The sequence below is a fragment of the Panthera onca genome, chromosome C1 (genome assembly GCF_046562875.1).
Source record: "Panthera onca isolate mPanOnc1 chromosome C1, mPanOnc1 haplotype 2, whole genome shotgun sequence".
Classification (NCBI taxonomy): Eukaryota; Metazoa; Chordata; class Mammalia; order Carnivora; family Felidae; genus Panthera; species Panthera onca.
Window position 1 is genome coordinate 200,200,123 of NC_138346.1, and position 17,385 is coordinate 200,217,507.

Consider the following 17,385-nt stretch of genomic DNA (forward strand, 5'->3'; position numbering starts at 1 on the left):
TAAAGATCAAAGGGTAACTGTATTGCCAAAGGACATAGCCAAGAAATGGCAGAACTGGGATCTGAACTCAAGTTTGTCTGATTCCAAAGCCAAGGGCTTAATTGTTAGGACATGCTGCCTCGCTGATTTTGCTCAGTATTTACTGAACAAATGAATGGATGAGGACCAAGTCAATGGTGCTGGAGTTTGATAGGATAGGCTGAATCTCGTTCATGAGAAGAATAAAATGTCTTGTATTTTAAAAGGCCACATTGTTAACATGGTTATTTTAGGCACAACAGTTAAACTGTGCATGTAAAATGACCATTATAGTATTTAATCCCCGTTAACAAAACCTTTCTACTATCTTTTATCTCCTTTAAGAAATTAGTTTTATAGGGGTGCCTGGGTGGCTCAGTCAGTTAAGCATCCGACTTATGATTTTGGTTCAGATCATGATCTCACGATTTGTGAGATCGAGCCCAGCCAGAGTCAAGCTCTGCACTATCAGTGCACAGTCCGCTTGGGATTCTCTCTCTCCCTCTCTTTCTATCCCTTCCCCGCTTGTGTGCATGTGCAGGCTCCTTCTAAATAAATAAGTAAATAAATAAATATTTAAAAAATTAGTCTTATATACTTTAACACTGAGAAATATAAAGAAGAAACAAAAATGTCCTTAAAACTACAATGCAGATAAAATCCTTGTTTATGTTTTGAAAAATAAAAGTAATACAGGGGCACCTGGGCGGCTCACTTGGTCAAGCATTCAACTCTCAATTTCGACTCAGGTCATGATCTCATGATTTGTGAGTTGGAGCTCTATATCAGGTTCTACACTATTAGTGTGGAGACTGCTTGGGATTCTCTTCCTCTCTCTCTCTCTCTCTCTGCCATTCCCCCACTCACACACTCTCTCACTCTCAAATCTTAAAAAAAAAAAAATAAAAGTAATATCGGTACATAGTTAAAAGACGCAAACCATACAGTAAGATACAAAATGGTAAGTGAAAGCCATCCTTCTCTCCTATTATTTCCTTTTAATTTTAATTTTAATTATTTTTTATATGAGAGAGTGTACTAGCACAGGGGAGAGGCAGGGGAGGAGAAAGAGAGAGAATTAAAAAAATTTTTTTTTAAAATGTTTATTTTTGAGAGAGAGAGTGCAAGCAGGGGAGGAGCAGAGAGAGAGGGAGACACAATCTGAAACAGGTTCCAGGCTCTGAGCTGTCAGCACAGAGTCTGATGGGGGGGCTCGAACTCACGGACCATGAGATCATGACCTGAGCCAAAGTCAGACGCTCAACTGACTGAGCCACCCAGATGCCCTGGAAAGAGAAAGAATCTTAAGTAGGCTCTACTCTCAGCACAGAGCAAAATGCAGGGCTAAATCCCATGACCCTGGGATCATGACCTAAGCCGAAATCAAGAGTCAGAAGCTCAATCCACTGAGCCACCCTGGCATCCCTGAATTTTTATACTCATGGCCTATGCTATGTTCATTGCACATTGATAAGGGCTCAGTATGCAGAAGTAAATTCAGATGGAAATCAGTCTTCACATTTAGTCAACTCATCACACCTGTTATGATGTAGGGACCACAGAGTAGTCAGAAGGGTTGAAAAGTAGAGAAAGTATATGGGAAATAGTCCAGAATGTCAGCATTACTACTTTTCAGGCTTGCATTTCCACTATGGCTCATCTTTTTGTGGTACAGACAGAAAAAAAAATAATTACATGATATCAGTGCTATTAAAGTTTACAGAAGCTGGCGTTTTGTGCTATTTCCCTGATAATTGGTTATTCTACTTTACGCAGAAAATTTAAAATCACTGTAAGAAATACAAATATGTATTGTGTGCTTACTCTTGGGTAGTGGAACAACAGAAAGATCTTGCTCTCCTTAAGTTTACAGTCCTATCAGAAAAGGAAGATATTTAATATATATTTATAATAATGCTTTTTAAATTTTCTATTCAAAACTACAGAAAAAAAATAGAACTAATATCATTTTTGGCATAGTTTAATTCCAAAGGAATCCATCTCCTACTCCCTAAGGATCTCAAAACTAATTAAGTTCATATTTTGGTCTTCATTCTTAAGGAGGAGGGAGGAGGGTATGTGTTATTAACACATTTAGAGCTTCAAGTGGTAACGACATGACAGCATCACAAAAATGTTTTCCCATGAACTTTGGTGATTTTTTTTTTTTTTTAAGTAGGCTTCACCCCTAGCATGGAGCCCAACACAGGGCTTGAACTCATGACCTCAAGATCAAGAACTGAGCTGAGATTGAGTCGCAGGCTTAACTGACTGAGCCAACCAGAAGACCTATTTTTTTTTAAGATTTTATTTATTTATTATTATTTTATTTATTTACTTTTGATAGAGAGCACAAGTGGGGGGAAGGACAGAGAAAGAGACAGAGGGAGACCCAGAATCATAAGCAGGCTCCAGGCTCTGAGATGTCAGTGCAGAGTCTGATGCCAGGCTCGAACTCACAAACCACAAGATCATGACCTGAGCTGAAGTCAGACACTTAACCAACCGAGCCACCCAGGTGCCCCAAGATTTTATTTATTTTTTACTTTAGCAATCTTTACACCCAGTGTGGGGTTTGAACTTACAACCCCAAAATCAAGAGTCACATACTCCACTGACCCAGCCAGCCAAGCAACCTGTTTTCCCATGAACCTTGAAGTTAAGTGCATTAGCTGTGAGCATGACTCCTTAACAAATGTCCTTGAATAGCTAGGAAAAATCCCTTTATAACATAATAGTTATTTTATAAATTCAGATACAGAAGAGGAGAAAATAAATTAATTTTATTTGTTTAGATATAGCTTTTGTTCTACTTCAACACACTGCTTCTCATATTCCCAATGTGATACAAATTTTAATCTAAAACAGATATTACCTTGTAAAACTGTTCCCAGAATACCATGCATATGAATAAAGCCTTTGCAACCAATTTCAAACTTAGGATTCATACTAACAACCTATCTCATTAAATAATTATTTCATCAAGCACATACCAAAAGAAATATTTTCAACAAATTGTGTTTACTTCTATATAAGAAAGGGTATACAGAAACTTAATAATGTCAGAAGAGGGGCGCCTGGGTGGCTCAGTCGGTTAAGCGTCCGACTTCGGCTCAGGTCACGATCTCGCGGTCCGTGAGTTCGAGCCCCGCGTCAGGCTCTGGGCTGATGGCTCAGAGCCTGGAGCCTGCTTCCGATTCTGTGTCTCCATCTCTCTCTCTGCCCCTCCCCCGTTCATGCTCTGTCTCTCTCTGTCTCAAAAATAAATAAACGTTAAAAAAAAAAAAATTAAAAAAAAAAAATAATGTCAGAAGATTTGGGGAAGGCAATTTAGTATACAGATCCTCTCCTACCTAAAAAAACCTTTAGGAGCTTCATATGACAGAGTTTCAATCCCTTTTCTTTTGGCATGCTATGGGGAGAGTGGCTGGTAACCCATGAACAGATGGTAAGAGAGAAAGAAAGAAAGCAAAAACAGTAATGAGACTTTTTTTTTTTTTTAAATTTTTTTTTTTCAACGTTTTTTATTTATTTTTGGGACAGAGAGAGACAGAGCATGAACGGGGGAGGGGCAGAGAGAGAGGGAGACACAGAATCGGAAACAGGCTCCAGGCTCCGAGCCGTCAGCCCAGAGCCTGACGCGGGGCTCGAACTCACGGACCGCGAGATCGTGACCTGGCTGAAGTCGGACGCTTAACCGACTGCGCCACCCAGGCGCCCCAGTAATGAGACATTTTTAAAAGCAGTAGGGGACGAGATATCACATAGCATAAACTGTATACACATCTTTTTTGGACCCTTCCTTCCTCTCGCACTGAATGTACAGTGTAGCCATTACTCCCCCCCCCCCCCAGTAAAAATTATCAATATACAATAATAATACTTTCATTGAATTCTACCAGGTCCCTTTGAAACTGGAGGTGAAAGGGAAAGAAATAAAATAAAGAGAATCAGGGTAAAAGCTGTTTGATTCCTTTATCACCTTCCCCATTCCATGACTTTGAATGTCTGTTCCCACACCAACACTGGCAGAATTCAAGAGGTCTGTTTCTTTTTTTTAAATTTTTTTTTTAATGTTTATTTATTTTTGAGAGAGAGAGAGAGAGAGAGACAGAGCATGAGCATGGGAGGGGCAGAGAGAGAGAGGGAGACACAGAATCCGAAGCAGGCTCCAGGCTCTGAGCTGTCAGTATAGAGCCTGACGCAGGGCTTGAACTCACAGACTGAGATTATGACCTGAGCTGAGGTCGGATGCTCAACCGACTGAGCCACCCGGGTGCCCCTCAAGAGGTGTGCTTCTTGGAAGAGATTAAACAACTGGTTTTTGAACTGAGGACACAAAAGGCAGTTGACAATGGGAAGACAGTACTAAAACCTGAGGGGAATTAGGTGACCATGTGCACAACAATGCTGAATGGAGCAAACCCCTCTGCCCTGCCCAATCCCCCTCACCCCTTACCATCTGGAAATCTAGTCAGTGACAGGAAGACTCTTCTCCTACTGGTGTGGGGATTTTCCTCAACAAGAGGGACAAGAAGCTCACCCTACAGAAAGGCCCAAAGGTAATCAGCCTAGGTGTTTAAAGCTTCTAATTTAAAGCTTCCCACTCTTAATCAGAAGCAGACAGCTAATTATTATGAGACATCAGAGGAAAACTCTAACATAAAACAGATCAAAACCAAGAGAGAAAAGGAACTTTAGGGGAAAAGAAACTATGCAAGGCAAAGAAAATTTGTTGAAACAAACAAAAATACTATGAAAGAAACATTCCACGAATAAAAAAAAAAAGATCTCCTAGAAAATCAAAACATAATAGTAGCGAAGAAAATTTTAATTGAAGGTAAAGATGAAGAAGTCTTCTAGGAGGCAGAACTAAAGGAAAAAGAGGTGAAAATCAGGAAACTATTCTAGGAAGCCAAGCATTGAGAAGCAACTGGCAATCAAGAAAGAAGAAGACATGGGGTTTACTAAACAAAGGCCAACACAGGAGAGAAGCAGAGTCCCCAAGTGAGCAGGGTTACCCAGGATGACAGCTGTGTACCACACCTAGAGAGACATCTGCCCAGATTGAAACAGTATGACTCAAGAGACAGACTGAAAGTTGTCAGCACCACGATCTCTGCTGCAATTTTTATCTTGACTAATACAATATAACAACGTTTATCTTGACAATATCTCAGTTTATCTTGACTAAATGCTGATGAATTTCTATTCAAAATACTTGGCTGCCTAACGAGCTCAGAACACTCGTTTCATCCCAGAGAAGTGTTCTTTAACCAAGTCCTGAAAGCTGTAGGTGGGTCATGGTCAACTTAGAAGAAATCAGAGCTGCCCACTCCCTCTGACCGTCTTTCTGCCACCTGTCCAAGACTAGGTCCACACTGGAGCCCTGCCCAGTACAACCTCCAGGACAAGTCTTGACTTTGCCCAAAGTTGCTTTTCTTCCATAGAATAGACTCCTTAAGCCTCAGGAAACTGAAGAAAGGATGGTCCATTGATGCCTGGGGATCCCTGAAATCCTTCCAGCAGTCTAAGAGGTACAGCTATAGACTTAGTAATACTAAAGGATTATTTGCCTTTTTCTGGTGTTGACACTTATCCTGATGGTACAAAAACAATGGTGAGCAAAACTGCTGATACCTTAACACAAATCAAGGCAGTGGCACCAAACTGTTAATAGAACTCATGGTCTTCACCACTACATTACTGCAGTTGAAGAACAATGTCAATTTTAAGAATGTCTTTGATAAAGCAGTAAAAGTTATTAGTTTTAATAAAAACTAAATCCTTCAGTACATATCCTTCTATTATTCTGTATGAGGAAATGGGAAGTATGCTTAAAACATATACTTACGTACAACAGTTACCTTTAGGAAAAGCACTTGTGTGAATGAGTTGCCAGCTGAACTAGCCAGGTATTTTTCTTTCTTTCTTTTCTTTTTCCATAAAATACCATTTTTACTTGAAGGGTTGAATGACAAACTATATTATTCAAGCTTAGATATTTGACAGGTATTGTCTCAAAATTGAATGAAAGTGAGCCTATCACTACAAAGAAAACTGACAGTACTTGTTGCCAGTGATATAAGTCAGGCTTTCAAAAGAGAATGGTAATTTTGGAAGACATATCCAGAGTGAGTGTGACAACTTCTCAATATTTAAGACTTTTACAGTGAGACCAGTGATAGTATTAACAAAGGTGATTTTAAAATATTATATAATGAAATGTGTAAATATCTGTCCACGTAGGGAAGGTCCCAGAGGCGTTAGGTCTGCTCACTGTAACTTGATGGGTCAACATCCCTCACTTTTGTTTTCAGAATACAACAAATAATTCTTTTTCATTGCATTTGTATAACTGTTAGCTAACCTAATTATCACAAAATTCTCACCCTATCTTATAAGGACTCTACCATCTTCGAAACACACTTATTTTACATTCAGAATTCTTTTCTTTGCCAAATGGCACGGAGCAGATCATAACCCAGCAAACATTATCATATGTATGTTTTGTAAGCAAATAAGAAAATTCCATTTTTCTTTAGAATCCACATTATGAATATAAATGCTAATCAGGTTATGATTCCAAGATTTAAAGTAGAAGAGGAAAAATCTCACTAGCACAGAACACCACCTTCCTTTTTCTCATGTTGGTGATCAAAAGCACATTAATTAGATGCGATTAAATTTAAGTTATGCTTAAGTTAGGTGAGGTAAGGGGGTTATAGAGAAAAATTGTTTCCAGTAAACATTCTTGGAGTTGTCAAAAGTTACTCTAGTTTGTCACATGTACATGTTCTATACGATTTGTCACCAAGCAACCAAAATCAACTAGATTTACTAAACCGTTCATAAGGAATCCCCACCAGAATTAACTTAATAATAAAACTACAAATTTATCACTAAAGTACTGACTGCCCTCTAGTGTTCAAACTAAGGATTATGTTGATGAACTTGATGTAAGAGCCCTTCAGGGGGCCAAGGTCCTAAAAAAGCAGTTACGGACATTAAAAGGAGAGAAGAGGGGCACCTGGGTGGCTCAGTCGGTTAAGCGTCCGACTTCGGCTCAGGTCATGATCTCACCGCTTGTGAGTTCGAGCCCCGCATCCAGCTCTGTGCTGACAGCTCAGAGCTTGGGGCCTCTTTTCGGATTCTGCGTCTTTCTCTCTCTCTGCCCCTCCTCCGCTCACACTCTGTCTCTCTCTCTCTCTCAAAAATAAATAAACATTAAAAAAAAATTTTTTTTTTTTAAAGCAGAAGAAATTTGGATCTTGCAAAGTTCTCAAAGCAAGACAATAGCTATTAACCTGAACTACTCATTACTTGTACCAGTAGCCTAAGCGCTGATCTCAGTCATCTAGGGTAACTGGGCATGAGTAGAATATAAAGTTGGTAATATTTTTCTTATACTTCAAGTTACATTGTCATAAGAGGAGATTCAGATTTCTTCACATTTAGCAAAGAATCACAAAATGCCTGAATCAAAATCTTACTCCAGCATGCTAAGGTTAACAGTCTAAGGAAAACAGTCTCTGGTCCCTTTTTTTTGCATATTTTAAACTCCTATTTTAACTGTTAAGTTCTTCCTAACTAGTCTTCCTAATCTGTAAATGATTTAGGGGGAGGAAGGGATGGATACCCTAGACTATATCTCTCTTTGAAATTAGAATCAATAGGAAAACAGTAACTTACTTTTTAGTCAGAAAGGTAGATACTAAACCCTTGTGTATCTAGATTTACATTCCCTTAACCATGGTGTTGTTAGATAAAATATCACATACATACAAACTTCACTAGAAATAGTGAACATCCTTGCCATTATGATTACTTCCATGGTATCTTTCACTGGCCAAGTACTAATGAAGAACTTCAAAGCACACTTGTTTGGAAATAGTAGCAGAACTAAACTTCCAACCAAGCAGAAGAATTCATAAGTTCCTAAGTATTCAAGATTGAGAATTTTAAACTTCTTATTTTAACTTGCCAAATGGTTCTTTGTTTTATTTGAAGTAAGTAGCATTCTAGATCAGCAGGTCTCAAAGTACAATGTAGGAAACACTGGGGACCCCTAAATAGCAAGGTTAGAATTATTTTTTAAAAATAAGACAAAGATGTTATTTGCCTTTTCACTCTCATAATCTCTCAACTGTATAGTCAATTTTCCAGAGACTACATGGTATGTGATACAGAACAGACTATAGGAGCAGCTATGTGAATCCAGTTGTCTTCTATTAAGTCAGACATTAAAGAGACTCGCAAAAAAAGTAAAACAATCCCTCCCTTGTTGCTTTTTTTTCCCCCTTGTTTTGGGAGTTATTTTTCATTAACAATGTTATTTATGAAGCTTATGAATTTATTAAAGCTGTTATAAATGAAACAATATTTTAAAAATTTGTATAACGTAGTAAATATCAACAGTAACATATTTCACAGTAACATAGTAAATATCAATAAATATAACATAGTAAATATCAATAAATATAAGTCATGCCAACAAAGCTCTCTTGGGCCTTCAATTATATTTACAGTATAAAGGGATCCTGAGACCAAAAAGCCTGAGAGCCATTAAGCTACAGAGCAGCATACTGAACATGAAAAAAATTAATTTACAGAGGTTTAATGGAGGTGAGGATAAAACACAAACATCATTTACTAAGAAAAATGTTAAGTGATACTCACCAAATGGATCTTCCATGCCACTATTAACCAGTTTAGGGAGGTGAGGTATAGTTTCTAAAGAGAGAAAAAGGTAAATGATATACTTTAAAACATAAAACCCACCACCTTTTATGTTTTTTTTTTTTTTTTAACACCCAATTCAGTAACAGTGGTTATAGTTTAAAAGTGGAACATTATAGGAGTGCCTTGGTGGCTCAGTCAGTTAAGCGTCCAATTCTTGATTTTGGCTCAGTCATGATCTCACAGTTGGTGGGATTGAGCCCTGCTGGCGTCAGGCTCTGCACTGAGAGCACGGAGGCTGCTTGGAATTTTCTTTCTCTGCCCCTTTTCTGTGCCCACATGCACGCACATGCACTCTCTCTCTCTCAAAATAAAATAAACACTAAGGCTGGAACATTATAGAAATGTATAATGTATTAAGTGAGAACATTACCAACTGGGATTTATTTTAAGACAGCTGAGATACAGATATATAGTATAAAAATATCATAAAACATTTAAGGCTAACTTAAGTTTATTTATTCATTTTGAGAGACACAGAGACAGAGACACAGTGCGCGTGAGTGCGCGCACAAGTGGGGGAGGGGTGGAGACAGGGAGAGAGAATCCGAAGTAGGCTCTGCATGATCAGCGTGGAGACCAATGCAGGGCTCAAACTCACGAACCACAAGATCATGACCTGAGCTGAAGTTGATGCTTAAACAACTGAACCACCCAGATGCCCCTAATTTTCATTTTAAAATATATTATTCTCAGTTTTCATTTTAAAATATATTATTCTCAGTTTACTCAAGTAAGTTACCTTTCCAGCCCCCATCTTGAATTTACTACAGTGTAAGGAAAAAGGATAGTTCTTATGTAAAAACACATACCCCCCCCAACCTGCCCCAGACACCTGATAAAACTCACATAAACATCTGAGAAAGGGTATCCATGATATCTTAGAAAGAATTGATTTTGCCTAAAGAAAGTACGAGTTATTTCAAATGCAGTAAGTTTTAAGTTTAGGATGTTCAAGTATGAAAAGAAAACAATGTTTTGAAAGAAATTTGACTGAGTATAGATACCCAATCTCCTTTAACCTTAATTAAGACAAGGATCAATCTGCCCAATCTCACTTCCTATCTCTTTGGTGGTTTTGATCCCAAGGGCATTCCCTAATAAACAGTCTGAATGAATACTAAACTCCCTATTCAGAGTCTGCTTTTCAGAGAACACAACCTACCAACAGCTGGTGTCGGAGTGACCTGAGAAAACTGGGAGTATGAAAGGGTTTTGGAGCTGAATTCCTCACAGCCTAGATGGCAGTGAGGACCCCACTGCTGGTGGTAGGTCTAACACAGATAATCCCTGGTAAAAGGTGCTGGTCCAATTCTTAAACTTTCACCAGTGGTAAACAGTGGTGGTCTATCTGTGGAAGGGAATGCTCTAGCTGACTGAATGTATCAGGCATTTGACCAGCAAAGGGAAAACAATTAACTATAATGACAACTGAATTGAATGACTATTGCTAAACTCAGTAATAACAAAAAACGAAGAGTGAGTTAACAGTCAGTTGAAAGTCAAATATGAAAGCCACAAGCCTTATTGGTAAACTCTACTCTGTGGCAGCAGGACAGAAAAAGCTGAAGACCCGTGGCAGGAGTTAATCAGCATAGGCCAGCTCTGAAGGTTAATGCTCAGCCAAGAGAGGTATGTTATGCCAAGGTCAGGTCCCTGATTGGGGAAAAAATGAGACCCTAATACATGGGAGGGAGATAACTGGATTAATGTCCCTTCCAAAATCTCAAATGTCCAAATACACCGTAACCTCCTGAGACTACAAAAGTGGCCCAACCTCCCCACAAGAACCAGCATTCACCTCTCACTTGAAAATAATGCAGAGGTCTCCACATCTTGCTCAGTAAAACAATGCCCCCCTCAGGATCTGCCACCTCCTGGCTAGTGTAAGTCACAACATAACCGAGCCCACAAGTGCTATTTCTGATAGATCAGAAAGGAATTATAACCAAAGGTAGTTGCAAGACTTAGCAAAGCATGTATGGCAGGGGCCAGGGGAGTTAAACAGTGACTGAATTCTGAGGATGCCTGAACATGAGGATCAGAACATAAGACTGACAAGGAAGAGGTTATCTACTACTCTCTGGAAATATGGGATTTACCACCCTGGCAAAAACCTCAGGATACGATGTGAACTTACCATCAGGAAGGTTGCTAAAACTGGAAATGTGATGGCCCATGCTAAGTACCAACACCAAAACTACAATGGCAGACAGTGGAGGAAGGAATCAAAGGTTCAGGGAAGTAGGCATGCTGAAGTAGGTCAGAAAACCCATCAAATTATTATGTTCCTTGGAATGGCCAGGAGGATGCCATAAAGAATGTGCTGGTGAGATGGGCTCCAGTGTCATTAGGAAGTTTAATAGCTGGTCTCCTGCACAGGAGAGGTTGTTAACAAAACTAACCCCACTGACAGCAATGGTGATGGCAGGAGCTTAAAACAAAGGAACCCAGACCCTGGTACTTAACTGTTAAAAGCCAGAGGGACACAATTACCATACAGACCAGCAAAGTCAGAGTGGCAGTCAAAGGGTCCTGACTCAGATTTATGGAGATAGTTAATGGAACATGATGTCACTAGAAGCAAAATAGACAAACTGCCAATAAGACCACTTCTCTATTTGAAACATCAAAAGAAATTAAGGATGGAAGGTCAGGATGCTGAGGGTAGTTACTCCACTAAAAAATCAGAATCCCTGGGGCGCCTGGGCAGTGCAATCAGTTAAGCATCTGACTCTTGATTTCAGCTCAGGTCATGATCTCACAGTTCATGAGATGGAGCCCCACATCAGGCTAACAGCACGGAGCCTGCTTGGGATTCTCTCTCTCTCCCTCTTTCTCTGCCCCTCCCCGACTGGTTCTGTGTGTGTCTCTCTCTCAAAATCAATAAGTACACTTTAAAAGAATAATCAGAGGGGCACCTGGGTGGCTCAGTTGGTTAAACAGCCAACCCTTGGTTTCAGCTCAGGTCATGATCTCATGGTTCATGAGATCAAGCCCCACGTAGGGCTCTGTGCTGACAGTGCAGAGCCTGATTGGGATTCTCACTTAAAGGACTATGTCAATTTTCCCCTCTCTTGCATAATACAGTCCTAAGAGACATAGATCATCCGGACTTCTTGCAGGACATCACAGTGACCACTATATTAATAACATCTTGCTAACTGGGCCAGATGAGCAAGAGGTAGGTAGCACACTGATGGCCTAGTCAGGAAACATGCATTCCAGACAAGTGAGAGAGAAATATCTCAAAGGTTCAGGAACCCATTACAGCAGTAAAATCTTTAGTAGTCAGGACTTGACAAGACATGCCATTCAAGTAAAGTCATCCAAGTAAATAATTGCATCTTGCATCACCCGCCAGTAAGAGGGAAGCACAACACCTGAGAATACTGCTCTGGCTTCTAAACCAGGTGACACAAAAAGGCGCATTTGGAGAATAGCTCAAAACAGGAGAGGACTGCAGGCCTGGGTGGTGATACAAACAACCTGGCCGATCCTATGGTATTACAGCAAGCCCCAGTGGGAGAATCACTACACAGACCACTGGGGTTCTGGAGCAAGCCCATGCCACTTGTAGGAGAAAATCATATGCCTTCTGCACAACTCCTGGCATGATATACTGTGTCCTAGTAGATATGGAGCACCTGACACCAAGTGACCGTTTACTTAGAAGCATCCATCATGACCTAGGTTCTATGAAACACACCAAGCTGTAACGTCGGGTGTACCCAGTAACAATACAGCATAAGATGAAAGTGATACAACCAAGAGCAAGCACAAATAGGACCCACAAGCTTGAGCAGAGAGCCCAAATCATCATATCATCCACCACTGTTGTACAAGAATATCCCTCAGCATATACCTTTCTGGACATATAGGAGGCCCTATAGCCAGCTAACAGAGAAAAAAAACTTCACATTTTTCATAGATAGCTGTATGCGGATATGAGTCAAAAATGAACAGGCACAGCCCCACTCCGGGGGTGGCACGGAAAGACAGTGGTAAAGGAAAACACTCCCAGTGGACAGAGCTTTAAGCAGTACACTTGACTGTCTACTTTGTGTAGACAAAGAAGTGGTGTGACAGTTCACAGGAAAGTGTCCTAAATGCTGGTCAGGGGGCATAAAAGTGGAAAGACTGGCATATTGGGGCAAGGAGGTCTTAGGGTAGAGGCATGCAGGAGGGCATAGGAGTGGATACAACATGTTAAGACCTTTGTACGACACGTTAACATTCATCAGAGAACATGTGCCATGGAAGAAGCACTAAACAACCAAACAGACAATGACTCAACTAATTTGTCAGCCATCTTTTGTCATGGCCTCCCAAGTGCTGACAAAATGAGCACATGAAAGAAAGTGGACATAGTGGCAGAGATATATACCATGCATGGACAACAGAATGAACTCCCAGTTATGCTCCAGTTACTGATGCTGCAAAAAGTCCAAATGGCCAGCCACAGAGGCAAACACTAAGCTCCAATATGGCACCACCTTTTAAGGAAACCAATAGGCCACATGATGGCAAGTTGACTGACTATATTTGGCCCCTTCCACCATGAAAAGGTGAGCAATTTATTCCAAAAGGAATAAGGACATATTCTGGGTAGAGGTTTGCCTTTCCTGCCCAAAGGAACATCACTACCTGAGAGTTCAGGAAAATTGTAATCTATCAGTAAGCATCATCCCACACAATATCATGTCATCACATTAAGTGCAGGATAGGGCCCAGGACCATGAGATCCACTGGCGGTACCATACAATAGCATCATCTAAAAGCTCCTACCTTAAAGACCACTGAAATGGCCTGAAGGCAAAGCTGAAGGATCAACTCAATGTAATATGTTATGAGATCAAAGTGCCACCCTCCAGGATGCAACATATGCACCAAGTCAAAGACCTTTACATGCTATGTCTTCAACAGGAAAAATACATGGATACAGGAAAATGGTAGGTAGAAACATGATACCCTGTTTGTCACCAAATCCCAAAGGCCCACCTGGAGAATGTGTGCGTCCCATCCCTGCAACTCTAAAGATATTCATCATCAAAAAAGAACACTTCCATAGGAGACAAAAGAATCCCAATAGACTATTAGCTATGGGTGCCACCTGGGCATTTTGGAGTTCTTGTATCTAGGGATAGTAGGCAAAGAAGAGGAATTACCACCTTGGCAGGGATAACTGATCCTTATTATCAGAAAGAAGTAGGGCTGCTGTTCCACAAGGGGACAGTGACAATGTATCTGAAACCCAGATGACCCACTTGGGTGCCTACTGGTACTCGCTCTCCCAATTCTGAATGCACAGTAAACAGACAAATTGGATACTCTGGCCTAAGAAACGCATGGTAGCTAGTTGTTCAGATCCTTCAGGAATGAAGGTCTGGGTCACGCTACCAAGCAGGACATCCAGACTGGTGAGATGGTAGCAGAAGACAAGGGGAATCTGAAATGGAGAGTGGAGGGAGGTAATAATTACCAGTTGTAATGTTGAGACCAGTTGCAGCAGCAGGAGATATAGTTCACCACACCAACTTCCCTCTTCTAAGCATCCCCCAGATAGAAGAGAGGCCCACCAGTATTCTGGAGGAGCTATTCTCTCAACATGTATAAACAAGTAGATGACAGGAACAAAAACGAAGACACACAATTCCAAAACTTACCAGATGCAGCTAAAGGAGTGCTTAGAGAGAAATGTACAGCTGTAAACACCTACAATAAAAAGGGAAGAAAGAGGGTTGTCTGGGTGGCTCAGTCGATTAAGTGTCCGACTTTGGCTCAGGTTATCATCTGGCAGTTCATGGGTTCGTGTCCCGTGTTGGGCTATGTGTTGATGGCAAGGAGCATATTTGGGATTCTCTCTCTCTCTCTCTCTCTCTCTCTCAAATAAATAAACATTTAAAAAATGTTAAAAAAGTAAAATTAAGAAGAAAGATCTCTAATCAACAACCTAACCTTTTACCATAAGACACTGGGAAAAAAGTAAACAATATGGATTAGAGCAGAAATTAGAGAAATAGAAAACACAAAAATTAAGTCAAAATAAATTAAAGACCTAAATGTAAGAACTAAAACTATAAAACTCTTAGGAGAAAAGATAGGTCTAAGCTTACGACCTTTAGTTAGGCAATTAAGTTTCTTAGAGATGATACCAGAACCACAAGCAACAAAAGAAAAAGTAGATAAACTTTACATCGTCAAAATTAAAAACAGAAAATAAGTGTCAAGAGGATTTGGAGAATTATGTACTGTAACACAAAATGGTGCAGCCATTGTGAAAACAGTATGGTAGTTCCTAAAAAATTTTTCAAAAAAAATTATCACATGATCCTGCAATTCTACTACTGAGTATACACCCTGAAGAATTCAAAGCAGGGACTCAAACAGATACTTATACACCCGTGTTCACAGTAGCATTACTAACAACAGCCAAAAGGTAGAAACAACCAAAATATTCATCAACAGATGAATGAATAAATAACATGTGGTATATATTATTCAGCCTTAATAAGGAATGGAAGTCTGACATGCATTACAACACAGATGAGTCTTCAAAAATTTTTTAAATGTTTATTTATTTTTGAGAGACAGAGAGACAGAATGTGAGTGGGAGAGGGGCAGAGAGAGAAAGACACACAGAATCTGAAGCAGGCTCCAGGCTCAGAGCAGTCAGCACAGAGCCTGACACAGGCTTTGAACCCACAAACCGTAAGATCATGATCTGAGCCGAAGTCCAGTGCTTAATGGACTGAGCCACCCAGCCTCCCCACAACATAGATGAATCTTGAGACATTATGCTAAATGAAATAAGCCAAATCCAAAAGGAAGACATTGTAGGATCCCACTTTACCTAGAGCCGTCAAATTCAGAGACAGAAAGTCAGATGGTGTTTCCTGGGGCTGGCAGGAGGGGAGAATGAGGAATTATCATTAATGGATATAGAGTTTCAGTTTGGTAAGATGAAAAATTTCTGAAGATAGAGGGTGGTAATGGTTGTAGAACAGTATGTCACTGACAATACTCTCAAGAAATGCTTAAATGGTAAACATCGTAGTGTATATTTTACTGCAATTAAAAAAAAAAAAAACCAAAAAAGAGGGACGCCCAGGTGGCTCAGTCAGTAAAGCATTCAACTAACCAACTCTTGATTTCGGCTCAGGTTATGATCTCACAGTTCATGAGATCAAGCCCTGCGTCTACTGTGGGTGCAGAGTTTGCTTGGGATTATCTGTCTCCCTCTCTCTCTGCCTCTTTCTTGCTTGAGTGCTCTCTCTCTCCCTCCCTCCCTCCCTCAAAATAAATAAACATTAAGGAAAGGTTTAAAAAACAAAACAAACAAAAAACAAAACTAGCTGAACCTTGGTAAGGTTCCAGTGATTATTAAGATGGCATTTCAACTGACTTTCATTCCCCTCTCTTCAGGTTTGTGTTAGCCTTGAAAATGAAGAACTCCATAACTACAGTAGCTATGAAAACCACAGCCTAGCAGCTACTGGAAAAGATACAACAAACGTGGAGCTCCCTCAAAGCCCCATCCTCAGAGAACTGTTAGTGTGTGATCGGACTAACAGCACCAAGAAAGTCCAAGCTCCTCATCTTTATTTGACCTCACTCAGAGCTTGCTCCACGTGAACAGCCCTATCCTGAGGGCATTTTTCAAAACCGTCAGTGACAGTGGTTTAACATCCCAACAGCCTAAGGCAGTGATACCAGCTGGAGGCTAACACTGAAGAAAAAAACCCATAAATGTTCAGGAATGACATGTCTATAAGGGACTCTGGAAAGCTCTGACATATTCCTGGGTATCTAGAAGGGCACAGGCATTTACAGGCTGTGCACAAACCCAGGAAAGGCATGAGAGGAGGCCCTGATCTCTTACCTGCGGTTGACCTTGAAATTCTGTGCAAGCAGGAAGTGATGGCTAAGGGAAGGTTGTAAACTACCTGCAGGGAGTATTGAAGGTATACTCCAACATACAGACACAGCACCTTTGGCAAAGGGTGGGTAATTTATTGGTTCAAGACACTTAAGGAAATCTCTGTCTAATCATTGGCTAACTACTAAACCAACTAAGCAGAGACTGCAAAGGCCATACCCAATAAAGCATATAGGCTCTATACATACTTAGTCCAGGAAAGTCACTAAATAAACAGCAATAAGAAACCCACAGGAGGGAGGGGAGAATCTGATTTTCAAACTTGCCACATTATTTTAAATGGCTCAGTTTTCAGAAAAAATTATGAGTCACCCAAACAGGAAAGTATGGTCTATATACAGGGGAAAAAAAGCAGTCAACAAAACTACCTGAAGAGGCCTAGATGTTGAGAGAGAGTGTGCGTGGGCAAGCCAGCGGGGGGAGGAGTAGAGAGAGAGGGAGACACAGAATCTGAAGCAGGCTCCAGGCTCTGAGCAGTCAGCACAGAGCCTGACACTGGCCTTGAACCCACGAACCATGAGATCATGACCTGAGCTGAAGTCAGACATGCAACCAACTGAGCCACCCAGGCACCCCTAGACTGTTTTAAAGTAACATGTGAATTATAATCCCCAGAGCAACCACTAAAAAAAGACTAGCTAGGAAGTCAAATTAGTTGAGTATTAATCTTCCAATAACAAGTATAAAAG

At 40.4% G+C, this 17,385-nt stretch overlaps 1 protein-coding gene across 11 annotated transcripts in view; it reads right to left on the reverse strand.

Annotated features, from left to right (window-relative positions):
• PHACTR4 (phosphatase and actin regulator 4) overlaps positions 1-17,385 on the reverse strand; it is a 100,436-nt gene that overhangs the window by 66,048 nt on the left and 17,003 nt on the right. For 8 of the 11 annotated variants that reach the window (XM_060624727.3, XM_060624720.3, XM_060624717.3 and 5 more), the window contains exon 2: positions 8,698-8,751. Coding sequence is in view for 9 of the 11 variants with exons in the window: in XM_060624720.3 (XP_060480703.2) it covers positions 8,698-8,713 (16 nt within the window). In the remaining 2 variants the exon portion in view is untranslated. Of the gene's footprint in view, positions 1-8,697; positions 8,752-14,423; positions 14,473-17,385 lie in introns of all 11 variants that reach the window. The other 3 variants (XM_060624721.3, XM_060624718.3, XM_060624714.3) reach the window with 1 other exon arrangement.